Below are 13,809 nucleotides of genomic sequence, written 5' to 3'. Positions count from 1 at the left end.
GCCTGCACCATGTTGCAGTGAGCACTGCAGTGCGGCAGTATGGTTTTGCACCGGAGAATCAAGGGTTGTGGTGCAGTGCACCACAAACTGGTGCATATGGTGCAGTGAACCGCGCATGAATCGAATGAGAGACATCTATTAAGTCACCTGTACTTGATTTTCAAAAGCAGCTACAATTGTTTTTTCTTCTGTTATTTGACTGTAAGATAAAGGTTTCGCACCATGCTGCTGTGGTCGCCCTAGCTTTACCAACAGGCACATTTTATATGACGTCGCTTTCCTGCATGGTTAAAGCTGTCAGATAATCCCTTTAAATGCTTGTGTGCTTTATCACAACTGTCTGCACATACCGTTTGTGCCCATCTGTGCAGACTAAATTGCCTACATTACCTTGTGTCCCTCATTGTGAACAGCACTTCGTCAGAGAAAGCAGGGTCTTGTTGTAGGATCAGCAACCCAGTTTCTTTAATGTTTCATTGAGGGTTAGTGCAAATTCTACTCTCAATGGAGATAATGAACCCAAAAGTTAGCAGAGGCTATCAGCTCTGTCTACATGGAAGTTTCCATATTATTTATTTATTATGCATGCACAGTGCTTTATGAGGCTGTGTCTTGGGTGTGCCCAGGCCTCTTCAGCAAATGCGAGCCACTTGTGTATGCCATAATTGGCATGCACACTTGAACAGCTGAAACTGAATGCCAAGTTGTTGGTGTCTTCAGTGTCCCCTTGGCTGTTGTCATGTGAGACCTTTCATGGAACTTGCATATTGGTAATATTACCTCAGTCGCATTACGCAAGCTTCTTTTTCTTAGACGATGTTTACGCCTTGCGCCGAAGCACACCAGACTACTAGCCTATACAAACTTTGTTTGCCCCATCTTAGAATACACTAACATCATCTGGTTTCTGCACACATCAACTAACATATCAAAACTAAAAAAAAGTGCAAAGAAAAGCTGTGAGGTTCATTTTTAACAAATACAGGCCCTATGACTCCCCTACGAACCTTTTAGCTGATGCAGGTCTTAAAACACTACATGTATCTGTTAGGGCCAGAGAAGCCCGCTTAAAATTCATCTACCAACTAATGCACGGCAGTTATAAACCGAGCCAAGTACGTTACTTTGTCTACATCACGTCTATCGCGAAAAAATCATCCATTTACACTAAACCAGTGCAGTGTTCGCAATGACGAGTTCAAGTTTTCACTTTTCCCACGTGCGATAAAAGAATGGAATCTCCTCCACCAAGACATAGTTTCCTCTCCGTCACTTTCATTGTTCATCGACCGACTAGAGACATCAAACAGAGAAGACTCCTCTTAACACACCCACAAACTGTAATACTTATTTCTGTGCGTGGAATTTCTGCATTTCAACCCCCAAACTGGCTGCTCCTGCGCAGTTATTTGTTAGCTGTGTAACTTCTCTAATCTTACATGGGTCATTTATTCACCATTTTTTATATAAATTTTAGTAATACTATATTATTATATTGTTATACCAACCAAAAGTATTGTATTTCACATCGTCATTGGTGATTTCTGCAGTAGTTAAGGGGGCTTTTTCTCTTTTCTTTCTTTTTTTTACTGTACCATGTAGCATGACCTGTTTGTTTCTTTTTGTAAAACTGTGCCCCTCTGCTTTGGTCTCACTGAGACTGGCAGTATCGCAAATAAAATAAATAAAATAAAGCTGCAGATAACTTTTGTTGCGAAGTTATTTGTTCTTTTTTTTTTCTCTCTCTTTCTTTCTTCCATTTCGTATGTGTGTGTCTTCTGTTGCCGTAGCCAGCATGACCATTGCTGAAGAAAACCATTTGTTCTCTTTGGTGACCTAACCTTAGCACTTTGTATGTTTTGAACTTTGTTGTGAGGACATTTTGTGTTCTCTTGCTTATGGTATGTCATCCAAACGTCTAATGTGTTAGCACAAACACCTGTCGACCTGCTAGGAGCAACTTTAAATTTGATAGGCAGCATACACCCTCACAATAGGTGCTGGTCATCGACCAAGTAGTACCTTGCCAAGAATAATTGTAGCATATGAAAGCCGTAAACACCACCCATAATTGTTTGGTCTATCATTGTACACAACGGCAAGCACTACTCAGAATGTGGCTTCGTCCGCCTGGCATTTGTCATGTGCTTTAGTCAGTTTTGATGACCGTGAACAGCTTGCCTTGCTGATATTGGTACTATACGTATACAAACATGCTATATGTATATATTACAAACATGCTTTGTACTGTCGTTAATATGCAACCGGGAAATCAATATGATTATACAGGATAGGCACATTGGCTTGCCACCTGTAGGCCCTCCAAGACAAGCCATTGGCAAAAATGTGTGCGCACACATTCAGGGTGGGCTCTTGCTGATTATGTATTTGACATTTTCTCTATCAGAAAACATACTTTGGGCTGCAGTGGAACAAATGTTCACTGTAACTGATATTGTCTCAGATCATGCATTCTTGTTTATTTTATAAAGCAGTACAATTTAATGTATCTATATAATGGGACAGGACAAACGGAAGAAACAAAACGGACAAGGAGCGGTTGGTCCATTTTGTTTCTTTTGTTCGTCCTGTTCCATGTGCTGCTACTCTATTTAGCTATAATGCGTACCAATCAGTCCAATTTAGTGTTCTTTTGCAGCAGCACAGTACTCAATAAAATAAAGCATGGCCATCCAAATTTAAGATTCATTTTATTATGTCTAATAAGTCTTTATATCTATGTTATATAAAGGCTAGACTTTATTGTAGTATGAAGTATGGTATCAAATGAGTAAGTACATCTGCATTTGAGGAACTGAGAAGATAGAGTACATAATGCAGTGAGATGTGAGGCACGTTTTTAAAAGATAGTACCCAAAGCTAAACTGTGGCCTTGCAGGTTAATGTAGCAGCAGACTGCGATCTTGGTTCAGGCAGAAGGCCTTACCACTTTGGCTCTCCACTGTTGTGTGCGTATTGTGTGTTTTTCTTTCCTCCTGCTCTGCTGGCAGGCCTGAGAGCGCGCCGCGCTCGCCCCCGCCGTGCACCGCTGAGCCCCGAGAGTAGACGCAAACATAGGGAGAAGCGTCGGCAGGAGGTGTGTGCAAAATACGGTCAAGGAGGGTTGCAGCAACCCCCGGCCATGCCAAAGGGCCCACAGCCGCTGGTAAATAACAGACGATAATTTATAACAGCAGCATTTGGTATCATAGCTAAGGTACACTGCCCTCTCTCAGAGTTGTTGTTACATGGGTGCTCCGCGCACAGGCCTCTACCCCTTCTGTACGGCTTTGGTCTTGCATGCAGCACTGTGGCTGGGGTTTTATATATCACAACAATCGGTCTTTCATTCTCCTACAGCATTCACCGACAACTTGTGGGTTTGGGTATGCAGCGTCGATTGCACTCTGATGGGGACGAATCTAGAGGTTGTGTGCACTGCAGTTTCAGTACACCTGAAAGGGCTGCAAGCAGAAGATTCCTAGAGCGGAAAAAACTGGTCAAAAGCAACATTGCCTGATAGCATAAGATCTTTATTACAGATAGTTCTAGTCCTAGTGGATTAGATGAAAATTGTCAGCTATTTTGTTTGTTTTTTATCCTGAAGTGTAAGAGCACTTGCTCCCACTGAATGAAAAATATTGAGTGAGCACAGTAATCCAAGATGTTTACATTGTTAGGGTGTGTTTACTTGCATGCTGTGGATTTGTGGCCCCTTGTAATCTTTCATAGCTCACTTGGGATGAAGGTATCTCACACATCATGTTGATGATGTTATCATCAAGAGTCTATATTGGATGTATGACATTCTAATAGCTTGCTCTAATGCCCTTCCATAATTGTAAGCCATACTTGCAGCTTGCAAGACAGTCCTTGCCTGGAAGAATGAAACTTTGTTGTGGCTTCAACAGGCAGGTTGCAGAGTTAGCCCTGGGTCTGTGTAAAACGCTGTAGAGACCTGTGCATTAACTGCAGTTTTCCTTTCCTCAATGTTTTGTGCAAAGTCAAGACACGGCTATTAGGAAGACAAAAACAGAGCTGGTTCCATCTTCTATGTGTTCTTTCTTAGTTCCATCTTCTCTGATCTAACTTAACTACCCCATATAGACTCACATAGGCTGAGATAATTTGCATCGGCTGGAAGGCATACTAAAGTGAGGCTTTGGCCTTGGCTTGACATGTCTAAGCTTAGTTTATTGCTTTTTAAGATAGTTTTGTAGCACATATTATAGTGCCCGAAATTCAACAGCATAGGAACACGTGGGAGCAGTCAAGGAGGACGATCAAAGAAAGGTGTCAGATTCTTTTGAACACTTTGCTTTGTTTTTTTGTTGCTCTTCTTCAATTGTGCGTCTTAAAACGTTGAATTGTTATGGACATGATAAAACCAGCTTTTGTTTAATTTGCCATATGGCTTAATTGTGAGACTTGATGGTACCTTCATGACTGTGTGAATCCATCTTATGAGTGGTGTCTAAATACAGTACAACACCAGTGGTGTGCTTCCACTTTTTTGTTTTTTCCTGACTTCTACAGTGACAGTGATGTCTTGGCACCTTAGGTTGATTTTAAGACATGACATTAAATATTTTGAGAGGACGTACAGAGCTTAATGCACAAACATACTGTACCCAATGGGCAAACGGGCTTCATTGCAGCAGCCACCGCCGGTCGACCACCCATGGCATGACATTTGTTGTGATCATCAGCATTGTATGTGCCAGTACTTATTTCACATAATTTATGCAAAAGCTGAAGGCATGAGATCATCAGTCACAAAAGGGGAAACAACAATTAAAAGCATGTTTATGTTACTCATATATTGCTCCAGGGTTACTCCAGTCGAAACTACACTGTCTTCATAAATGCTGGTCATTATTTGGCTCTAATGCTTTCCTGGCTCATGCAGTGTTCCTCTGCCACCTCATGAAAGACCTGCCAACAGGATTATAAGCACACTTGTTATATCTCATGGTCTGCATGTCACAAGATGCTGTCCCCTTGATTATTGAGGTTGTGACGGGTCATTGATATTACTCTAATCTTTATCGAAACCATTGGCAGAAATGACAACGATGTTTCATTTCGGGGGCCTCCTAAGTTGTGCTTCGATTCCAGAAGTGCAGAATTCATGGATTCTTCTCTTGCCCCTTTTCAACAGTGTAGAAACAAATCTGCGTGGCCCACTTGGCGAAGTTGGTGAGACGTGAGGGTATCCCCGTGCAGGTGCGTTGACATACACTGCCAGCCATTGTCAACGCCCCGCAGCAGCACTCGCATAGTTGTGCACGTGCATGACGCAGGCAGGAATGTGCAGGCAAAGCATGACAGGCTGTGAGGTGCGCTTGCAGCAGAAACAGCAGGATTGGGCAAAAGAGTGTAATACCAGGAGCATGGCAGTTTTCGCTATTTGTATTGAGACTCGTCACTCTGGCTGATGTTGCTTGCACCAAAAGTCTTATGGTTGAACTTTTTGCTTTTGCTGTGCCCGTGTGTGCTTCTAGCACAGCAGAGGATCTTGCTAGATTGAATAATTGGCTGCTATAGAGCAGTAGCTCTCAAAACTGTGGTTCTTAAATCACCATCATGTTCTACATTAGGCCTACATCTTTACTTGCTTGAAATGAGGCACAATTGTGGTCTGCTCCTGCACCCGATAATAGGCTCTGTACAATCAAGCTCGAAAGATTCGAATTCTCTTTTATGCTTAGTTGGCATTCTCGTAACGTGTAAAAGATTTCCACTACGTGGTGATCCCTTCTTTTCAAGACGTCTAAAATCTCTAAAATGGAAGAGATAAGCTAAACATTTTGATGATAAGTCTGTGCTAAGCAGAGGCACGAGAGAGCCAGGGAGAAAAGAGGTGCAAGTGTATTGGAAACACGCATACGTCTATTTCTGTGCCATTGGTAATTTCCAGAAGCTGTCCAGCAAGCATAGTTGCTGCAGTGTATAGTTTGCACTCTAGCTGTGCAGATATCAAGAGCAAATCGGGCAGTTTTAAGGCTTGATGCAAACAGTGTATGTGTGTTCCCTGTTCCGCACTCTCATAGTGGATAGCACGGTGAAACATCAAGGCTGAATTAGCTGCTTTATTCCTAAAATAGATATGTATGGGCACTCGGCTGGACCTTCTACCGTGAGCGTTCCCCAAGTTAAATGTTTGCGTTATTGTGCCAGCCACGAAGGCAGCGCATGTATAACATACAAGCTTTTGTACATTTATGCATGTTTGCTTTCATGAAACAGTAAAGTGGGCAGTGCAGAAGTAGGACACATGTAACATGTGTAATTTTATAACATGTTTACATAGCATGTGGGGCAGTGGTAGGCAGTGATTTAGGAAACCAGCTGCAAATCTGCCCGCTGGTCTCTGTATAAATATTTGGAGCAGTGGATATGAGGGCACTTGCGCTTCACAATTAAGCTCTGTGAACCGGTTTGGACACACTTATGGTTTTATGCGTACCTAATGGCTCCTATGCTTTTGTTATTGGCTTTCCTCCATGCTCATTTTTAATTACTTTCCTTCTTTCTTTTTTTTTTCTATGTATCCATTCTGCTGGAAGTTATGCTACATACATTTCTTTTACTACATAGTTTCTTAATCAAGCTAGCAGTACTAGCTGTTGACCAGTACAAGTCAAGGTTAGCTCTCAATAAGTAAAACCATTGTGTAGGCCAAACTTTTGCATATCTCATAGACCAAGGCCAATTCATAACTAGTCAGGTTATGTCAGCATTTTATTATGAACTGGACTAATCAAAACTACTTTGGCTCATGATTCATGATATTTAGCTGCTTTGGTTAGACCATTATGGAATTCATGCTCGTACTTATCGTGGTTGCTTAGTGACTTTGGCATTGCACTTCTAAGCATGAGGTTGCGGGATCTGCATCTTGATGAGGGCATTTTGTCGTGCCCCATTTTGATGGGGGCTAAATGCAAAAACACCCATGTACCATGCATTGGGTGCTTGTTAAATAACCCTAGGTGATCAAAATTAATCTGTAGTCCCCTACTACTACAGGCCTCATAATCAGATTGTGGTTTTTACATGTAAAACCCCAAAATTTAATTTATTTATTTCACATTCAAATAACTGGTAACAGTCATCATTTCAAGAAGATTAAAATGGGATGCCAGAAATACAAATTTGCCCCAGGTCCATTATGAAGTATTGAGCGCCTTTGTGCAGCTGTAGTGACACTCTTTTGTAATTCATAAATTAAATCTTAAGTTGCATCTCATTAATGGTGCCACCGCATTGGTACCAGTGCTGGGCAGCATTGAAGATATGTGTATCTTATGTACTATCTTAGGTACTCTTTGGGTATGTTGTATCTCTATCATGATACACCTGGCAACACGTTTATCAGTATCTGTATTTCCTATACATAAAAGAATGTATTGTGTATCTTAAGATACAAGATGCTGGCTATCGCAACATCACCATTTGAAACTATAAACATTGGCTGAGCTCCGCTTCTCAAGATGATACTGCTGCCACTAAGCCACCTGAATGAAACTAAAGGCAAAGACATACTTTCATCTTCAGAGCTGTCCAGTGAGGGCAGGCAGAAAAACACAAGTTAAAACTCCACAGCACTATTTGTGCCATCGTGCAGAGGCTTCTTATTGACGTTCTTGTAATTAGGTGGAGACCCTCTAGCTGCTTGGTACGAGGGACGAAATTTTGCAGTCAGTTCTCGACATAGTCTCCCTTAAGGGTCACACATGTATGCCATCACTCTTGGAGTTTCATTGATCCACTTTGATAAAACGTTTCGTCCTGCTCCTCCAAAAAGTCTTTTACGGCATCCATGATGGCTTCATCAGAAGGAAAACGACTTCCACCAAGGTGCTTTTTCATCTGTGGGAATAGGCGGTAGTTCGAGGGAGCCAAATCAGGGGAATAAGGTGGGTGCTGAAGCAATTGGAGACCACAAGAGTGAATTGCAGCCATTGCAACAGCCGATGTGTGAACTGGCACATTGTCCTGGTGAAACAGCACCTCTTTCCAGAGCATCCCTCGCCGTTTTTCCTTAATTGTCGACCTCAGACGACGAATCTGAGCTGCATAGTATTCCCCATTACTGGTTTGATCTTTCGGGGGGAATTCCAGGAGAATGACACCCTTGCAATCCCAGAACACTGATGCCATAACCTTGCCAATGGATGGAATCACCTTGGCCTTTTTGGGGTGAGGGTAGGTGGGGTGTTTTCTCTTGTTTCGAGGCTTCTTTTAACTCAGGACGAAAGTGATGCACTGAAGTTTCATCCATTGTAACAAATCTCTGCACAAAAAGATTAATATCAACTTCAAACAGTTGCAGATTTTCTGCAGAGTGAAGTTGGACCTTTGTTCTCTAGTGTCAAAAGTCTGGGCACCCAACGAGCCAAAACTTTGTGCATGTTCAGGAGCTGTATTAGGATATGGCCAACCCTCTCCACTAATATACCCACACATTCTGCAATGTGCCATTGTGTGATACGTCGATCAGCCATTCCAATGTTTTGCACTTTTTGGATTTCACTTGTGCGTGTTGTTAAGAAACGACCACTGTGCGCAGCATCTTCAATTGATGTCTGGCCTCACTTGAAATCGGCAACCCACTTTTTCACCATAGCATAAAAAAGAGCATTGTCCTCTAATATCTCCATCATGTCCTTGTGAATTTCTTGTGATGCCAGTCCTTTCTTCAAAAGGTATTGAATGACTGCTCGCTTTGCAAATTTCTCCATTGCCATATTTCAGCTTTGCGACCTTGCTTTAAATCGCTGTACCTGAAACCAGAAAAATCAGAATAAATCTAGATTGCGCATGAGACCATTCAAATAACTGAATAACATATTGCATTGCAAAACAAGACCACGCGAAAAAGATTTCACGGGTGGGCTGTGAACTTTTCAGGCACCCCTCGTAAGCAGGGCAGCGACTCACATCAATTACAAAAGCAACACGCAAAAACCGCTGACAGTGCAGCGTATAAGGAGCTTTCGTGTTAAGCAGCTAAAGCAACCCCAATAAACTTTTTTAAAGTGAGAATGTACTTTGAGCAAGACAAAAATTGTGAGATACTAACAGAAATTTCATTCAAGTGAAACAAGGTTGTTCAGAGTTGAAAATTCTCCAAGCAAACATTTTTGTGCATACACGTTCGCTGCTACATTATACAGATGTATAATAAGAAATTTGCGAATGTATCGAAGTGTCTTAAGATACAATATGAAAGTATTGTATCGGATACAATAATTGTGGTAGTATCTTCTATCTGTATCTCAAATACTTGTTGCCCGAGTATCTTGTATCGTATCATGATACGATTGCATAGTATCTTTGCCCAGCCCTTATTGATACCATGTTCACTGTATTAATTTACACCATTACTCAGAATGACTGAAGGGGACTGAGGGCCCTTTTTGATAGTTTCCATGTTATGTGTCTGTTTAGCTTTTAAAATTGATTTTCTCAGTTTATTCTGGACTCCTGTAAGCATATTTAGTCTGCTTTTGCAACCATGGTCACCTCTTTGCCTTGTATTTTACAGTAATTTCATTGACCAGTAATATTCCTCATTTGTGTTCAACATTACTTTTATGTTATGTGGTGTAGTTATTAATTGAAGCTTTACCTAATTTTTTAGTCTAATTCGTTAAACATGTTTCTGTGACTATTTCAAGCGACATTTTTATATTGTTCAATGATTTCTTGTGCAGTTTCTATTTTGGCATTGTTACTGACATCATGCAAACTCTTTATGTTTATATGATATATAATGTTCATGTTATTTAATGCTATGTTGCTGCTCAGGTTTAGATTTAAATTGGTATATGTGTGTCATGCCAATCAGGCCCTACTTTGTATCTGTTCCCCAGGTTTCTGCTAAGTAACAAATTCTTTTTTGAAAATAAGAAGGGGGAGGGGAGAAAAATTGAATAGATTAAGCTGTCGTAGTCAATGGTTTGCTGCCAAAATTTGCTTTATTGAAATAGCACAAGTGATTGATTCATATTAGCAAACTGATTTGTTGTTTCCTGCAGTGGACCAACCTAATTACCTAGTAGCATTATTTAATTGTGAATGTGTAATGCCTGGATGGGTACATACTATTGTTTTCAATTACACAAGAAGTGAATATTTTCTTTCTTTTTTCTGTTTTATGTCTCCACCAGTTATGTTCCAGAATGTCAGTAGTTGCGCCATCATTCACTTCCATTGATCCTGCTGGCTGGTGAACATTTCTATTGCAATGAATTCGCCTTGCATTTGGCAGTCACCATTTTAACATGTTGGGCTAATGCAGTGTTTTATTTTTTATTACTGCAGTGGGATACTGAGTGCATATTTAAAGATGTGCTCAGTGAAACTAAACTTTTTTTTTTTCTTATCAAACTGGCGTGGCTTCCTACAGACAGATGCGTCGGTGGCTTAATTGTGAAGTTCTCTCAAAGGGTGCAGAATTGTCACTTTGATAAGTCTTATTAATGTCTTGTGCCATACTTATTCCTTGTCTTGCTGGACTATGTGTCCCAGTGTCCATTGGGAGCACCATTTTTCTCTCTGCTTTTCTGGCGCAGGGGGAAATAAAATGCGACAATTCAACGTCAACGACGAGGACGATGAACTCCTCCAGTACGCCATCGAGCAGTCGTTCGTGGAGGCTGGCGGAGAAGAGAATCAGGTTGGAAAACTTACTATGTTGATTGGCTCATCGCATGTATGCTAACACACTGCATATATCTGACTTGTAGCGCACATCCGTCAAACACCTTCAAACCAATGTATTACGGAAGATAATAATCACAGCAAAACTTGAAAATATCTAGAGATAGAAAATTAGGTTCGCTGTGAGCTCTTGCTCACCTAATCAGAAGTTCACGAGAATAAATTATATGGTGTAAGGTTCATTCTCACAGTGCTGGAGGAAAGAAAAACAGTTATGGTGTTCTTCACACTGTTTGCATGAATGAAGAAGACTGGCATTGATCTAAGTGTGACAGCACTTTGGGGACAAGTTTGCAATGTTTGATAAGTATAGTTGAATGCCTCTACAATCAGTGCTTCTAGAACAAATTACCTGTATAATGAAGGATTCCATGTGTCCCGACTGAATTCCTATCTTTCATGAGTATTGTGAACATCTCTACAGCAAAGACCCCTACAAATATATTCAAGGGGCACTTGGTTATCCCTACGTGGCTGAATGCAAAAGCATTGTGACCACTGTGTGATGCTGTAAGGATTGGGGTCGGGCACGAAATAGATGGTAGCTGGCCTATGCAGTCGTCCAACTCATCCATGCTGAGGACATTGTTGAAGGGAGAGACTTGTTCTCATCGAGAACGAGGAATATGGGATTTATTTACAGTATCTACATAAGAACGTTACAGTTCATCAGTCTAGCATGACTGAAAGAGAATGCACACTGAAGTGCCGACAACGGCTGCTTATAAACACTCTGTCCTCCCTAGATCCCTAGGGGAGGGAAACGGCTGTTCAACCTTCGAACAATTCGGAGCGTCCAAAGTCATCGTAGCCGACCCGCTTTTGAGGGGGAGGTTTTACACACTCACTTCCGCACAGGTTTCACTGACCACACCGAGGTGAGAGGGTTTTCGCAGACATGGCTCTTGCCCTGAGCAGGCGCCTCTTGACCCCAGAGTTGACCTCGCAGACAGTGGCCGCCGCATCTGTCCATTGACTGACGACTTCTAAGGCCCATGAGACAGTGCCGCGAAACATCTCCTTCCAGGAGTTCCCCCGCTCCAAGCAAACCGTGACGGTGATGGCGAATCCACTAACAATACTTGGTCCGCCGACTGCGTCTAGACATCCCGGCGCCTTTCGGTTGGGGACGTGGTGCATGGTCGTCCTTACAAAGCGAGTCGCCGCAGCAGACATGCCAGCGCCAACGAGTTGGGGACGCGGCGTATTGTTGTCCTTACAAAGCGAGTTGCCGCAGCAGACATGCCGGCGCCAACGGGTTGTTGATGAGGCACATAGTCGTCCTTACAAAGCGAGTTGCCGCAGCGGGCCGGGCAGTTTTCGACGGTTGCTTCCCCGAAGATCGCCAGCCCCCACAGGTCGAACGTAACAATGCTTAGACATGCCACAACGCAAGGTTGTGGGTTCAACTCCCAACTGAAATTGTGGATCCAAGTGCCTTAATTCACTGTGCTTTAGTTAACTTCATCTTAATTAACACGGAAAGTTGTGGGTTTGACTTCCAGCACACGTCGCGGGTTCGACTCCCAACAAAGGTTGTGGATATTGAGTGCCTTAATTAACTGTGCCTTAATTAACTTCACCTTATTCAACACCAAAGGTCGAGGGCTTGATGACTTTTTGGACCATCAGTGGTCACTCCAACGCCGACAACTATGCCGGATTTTCTGTCTCATGAGCCGTATAATGCTTTTGCATTAGTAAATTTGCTTAAGCAACAAAGGAGTTTCTGCATCCCTGACACCTGATTTGTTGCTTTACAACGAACACATATAGCGGCATCACCACTGCCCTCGGTAGTCGTCTTTGAGCAGCAGTGCACATAGAGAGCTCCAGTCAAAAAAAAAGAAAGGAGACTAGGCACAATGACCTTTGCTACTACTTACTACTCACTACCACCATCGCCGCCTACTACTTCTACTATTACTACTACCTGGTTTCACTGCAGATTATGCTATTACCCGTGATTCCATTTGAGTTTGGCTGCAGTCACAGATTCTATCAAGCAAAGTGTGCAGAAGCAAATTTTAAACTTTTTTCACCTAGTATCTCTTCAATTCACGTTAAATAAAGGCTTCCTTTTGCCGAACTTCTTAAGCCTTCTCTGTTGCAAGTGGTATGGTGTGTTACAATAAGCAATCTGTGCAATGAAGGATTTTAGAGGTCCTGACCACTTCGTTATATTAAACTGTAATAAAAATCTTGTCTGCTTCTACAAGTACATTTACAACTGGTCCTAGTATACCATACTGCCTTCCTCTGAACATGAGTTCCATTCATCTATTTGTTTATTACACTATCGATTATACTTTGTGTTGCCTATGAAACATTCGGTAACAGCAGATTTTTTTTAGAGATAATGTTGACTACATTTGGCATCCTATAAAAGTGTGCAGGACCATCGTGTGTGCTCATCAACAGCACTTTCTATTCCTTCATGGGCTGTACCTGCAGTCGGTGTACTGTGCTTGCACTGAGAGGCTTGCACTCTATAGGCATTTGATTTTTCAGATGACATGACTAGAGAAGTTGCTCAAATGCCCTTACACCCCATTCGACTTAAGTGTGTCACCTTCCAGTTGTGCCTGCTTATGTGCACTAAGTGCAGTGACAGTTTGTGAATGTCTTGGATCATGAAACAAAGTGTTGTTAATGATTCTGTATTACTTTGATAATGTTCTTTGATGTGGACCACAAGTAAATGCTTCATTTTGTGCACACCAGCTCTGATGGTCACATTCTGTTGGGAGTGAAATGGAAAGACACTTGTGTATGTATATTTAGGCACAGGAAGTTCAAGTGATCTTTAGTGTCCACAGTAGCATCTCACCAAGCCCCCAGTACACAGCTTAGAGCAGTTAGACCTCTTCAAGTATTGTGTTTAATAATCTTCACACAGTGGCTATTGTTGAGAGTGGCTATCGCGGCCACAAGTCTTCTGCTTCATGCCATTTTCTGTTTCAGGTCACTGTTTGGGAGGCCCTGACAACTGACCAAACCGGAGTTGCACCTGAGCTGGAAGAGGATCATGCTTTGCAGAGGTATGTCGTTGTTTGGTAGTTGAAGGCCAACTGCCAC

At 42.1% G+C, this 13,809-nt stretch overlaps 1 protein-coding gene across 2 annotated transcripts in view; it reads left to right on the top strand.

The window, feature by feature from the left end:
* Window positions 1–13,809, top strand: part of LOC126542062 (ankyrin repeat domain-containing protein 13D) — a 70,597-nt gene that overhangs the window by 45,976 nt on the left and 10,812 nt on the right. The window contains exons 13-15 of one of the 2 annotated variants that reach the window (XR_007601751.2): window positions 3,012–3,166; window positions 10,584–10,687; window positions 13,696–13,772. Coding sequence is in view for 1 of the 2 variants with exons in the window: in XM_050189053.2 (XP_050045010.1) it covers window positions 10,584–10,687; window positions 13,696–13,772 (181 nt within the window). In the remaining variant the exon portion in view is untranslated. The remainder of the gene's footprint in view (window positions 1–3,011; window positions 3,167–10,583; window positions 10,688–13,695; window positions 13,773–13,809) is intronic. The other variant, XM_050189053.2, reaches the window with a different exon arrangement.

The sequence above is a fragment of the Dermacentor andersoni genome, chromosome 3 (assembly GCF_023375885.2).
Source record: "Dermacentor andersoni chromosome 3, qqDerAnde1_hic_scaffold, whole genome shotgun sequence".
NCBI classification, from domain to species: domain Eukaryota; kingdom Metazoa; phylum Arthropoda; class Arachnida; order Ixodida; family Ixodidae; genus Dermacentor; species Dermacentor andersoni.
The sequence above is the reverse complement of the archived record's forward strand: the minus strand, read 5'-3'. Positions and strand labels throughout refer to the sequence as shown.